The sequence below is a fragment of the Anarrhichthys ocellatus genome, unplaced genomic scaffold (assembly GCF_004355925.1).
Source record: "Anarrhichthys ocellatus isolate YVR2014 unplaced genomic scaffold, GSC_Weel_1.0 scaffold27, whole genome shotgun sequence".
NCBI classification, from domain to species: Eukaryota; Metazoa; Chordata; class Actinopteri; order Perciformes; family Anarhichadidae; genus Anarrhichthys; species Anarrhichthys ocellatus.
Window position 1 is genome coordinate 3,944,102 of NW_022280057.1, and position 1,760 is coordinate 3,945,861.

The window sequence follows — 1,760 nt, forward strand, 5'->3', positions numbered from 1 at the left end:
TCTCTCTCTCTCTCTCTCTCTCTCTCTCTCTCTCTCTCTCTCTCTCTGCTAAGAAGAGCTGTGCCAATGCAAACTGCAATATAATGAGGTTTATTCCCACCTGCACCTTCTAAAAACTGCACTGTCGGTAAACAGATTAACAAGCTCGAGTTGGTTCAGCTGATAAGGTGAGGCAGAGCAGCCAGAGACCCTGTGTGACAGGGTAAACGGGGCGGCAGCGGGTGTCCTTCGACATATCATGCCAGTGAATGACCGCACTGCTGAAGAGCCCTTGAGCAAATATTAAAGCTCTCCCAGCTGCAGGCATCCTGTTGCACCTGACCTGTGACCCCCCCCTCTTCAGATGAGGGCAACAATTAAGAGAACATCCCCACAAGGCTCGGCTCAGTATTACATGATATTGTAAATACTGTTCATTGACCAGAATGGGGGGAATATCCCCTTTGGCTGTTTGGTTTCCCGTGTGGAAACCCAGCTGGAAATCCAGTCTGTTACAAGTGCACAAATCCTCAACTGAATTTAAGCGACTGTATCCTCTTACGTACACAAAACAGCCTAGGGACACGGAAGTATCGAGGCTTTAGAGGCAAAAAAAAACGGCTGGCCAACAAGAGGCAAGGGAAGCTGCCAAAAGGAGAAGTAGGGTGCTTGTTTTGCTACAACAGCCAGAAAGCAATATGCTATTTGTTGTTGTTTATTCAACTCTTACTTTTATAGTTATTGGTTGAATAGAACTGGAAAGCGGGCTGCTCTGAAAGATACAATGTCGTAAATATTTGTGACTGGAAATAACTGCAGCACCCTTCATTGTCCATGGCGGATTTCTACACAGTTTCCACACAAACGGCCTGTTTTATTTTCCTCTCTGCCTCTAGAAATGATGACCCCTTTTCTCTAATTAGAAGTGATTAATGATAAATGACGTACCCATTGCGCCAACGCACTTTCCATGAATTCTTCAATTATCTCCATAATGTTAGAGTCCATCGTGTTACGAGGGCTGTGTAACACTACAGAAGAAAGCTAATTAAAAATATTATCAACACTATGTATGTAGTAATGAATCAAATACAGAGAAGCCATCGTTCGTCAAGTGAAGTAGTTTGACATTTCTGCGGCCCTTCCCCTCCCTTCAGCTCGCTGTCTCTTCCTCTCTGACTGTGTGACAGTTAGTTTCATTGCAAAACCACACCGGAATTTTCAAGAGGCACATGTTGCGTTTTTTTTGTTTTTTTTTTGTTGAGCCGACATCTTCACACGCCCTCCACACATAGGCTAACCTACACAGATATATTTAAATATACTATATGACTAACAATATACAAAAAAAAAAATCATAAAAACGCGCGTTGGGTTTTGTGAGACAGATAATCTGGATTTGAACGCTGGAGATTTGGGCCTCATTTTTTCTCTTGTGCGCTTTAAATAATATGACAGCAGACCCAATTTAGTATACTGGACACATTTTGAATGAATGTCACCTGTAACCGGCTAAATGGAAATGTTTGCATCTGTATTATTTCTGGTCAATAACTTGATGTTCTCCGGTGAAAATGACGAAGGTTTAGACTGGAGTTATTACCTTGAAGTTGTAGTGCATTATTGTTCCATTTCCACACAATGTTCAAGCCGATTCAAGCACTGTGCAACAGCGAACTCCGGTGGTTTCACATGAAAGTGCCTCGTTGCCCATTTTAAAAGTGATGCATTACATCATTATTTCTATAACAACATCACTAGGGAAGTGTAACCAAGCAGCG

The 1,760-nt window shown here is 42.4% G+C and overlaps 1 protein-coding gene across 1 annotated transcript in view; it reads right to left on the reverse strand.

Annotated features, from left to right (window-relative positions):
* Positions 1–1,145, reverse strand: part of LOC116391704 (girdin-like) — a 12,358-nt gene extending 11,213 nt beyond the window's left edge. Inside the window, exon 1 of the mRNA XM_031862506.1 lies at positions 928–1,145. Within this exon, the coding sequence (XP_031718366.1) occupies positions 928–987 (60 nt within the window). The 5' untranslated portion in view covers positions 988–1,145. The remainder of the gene's footprint in view (positions 1–927) is intronic.
* Between the last annotated feature and the right edge of the window lie 615 nt (positions 1,146–1,760).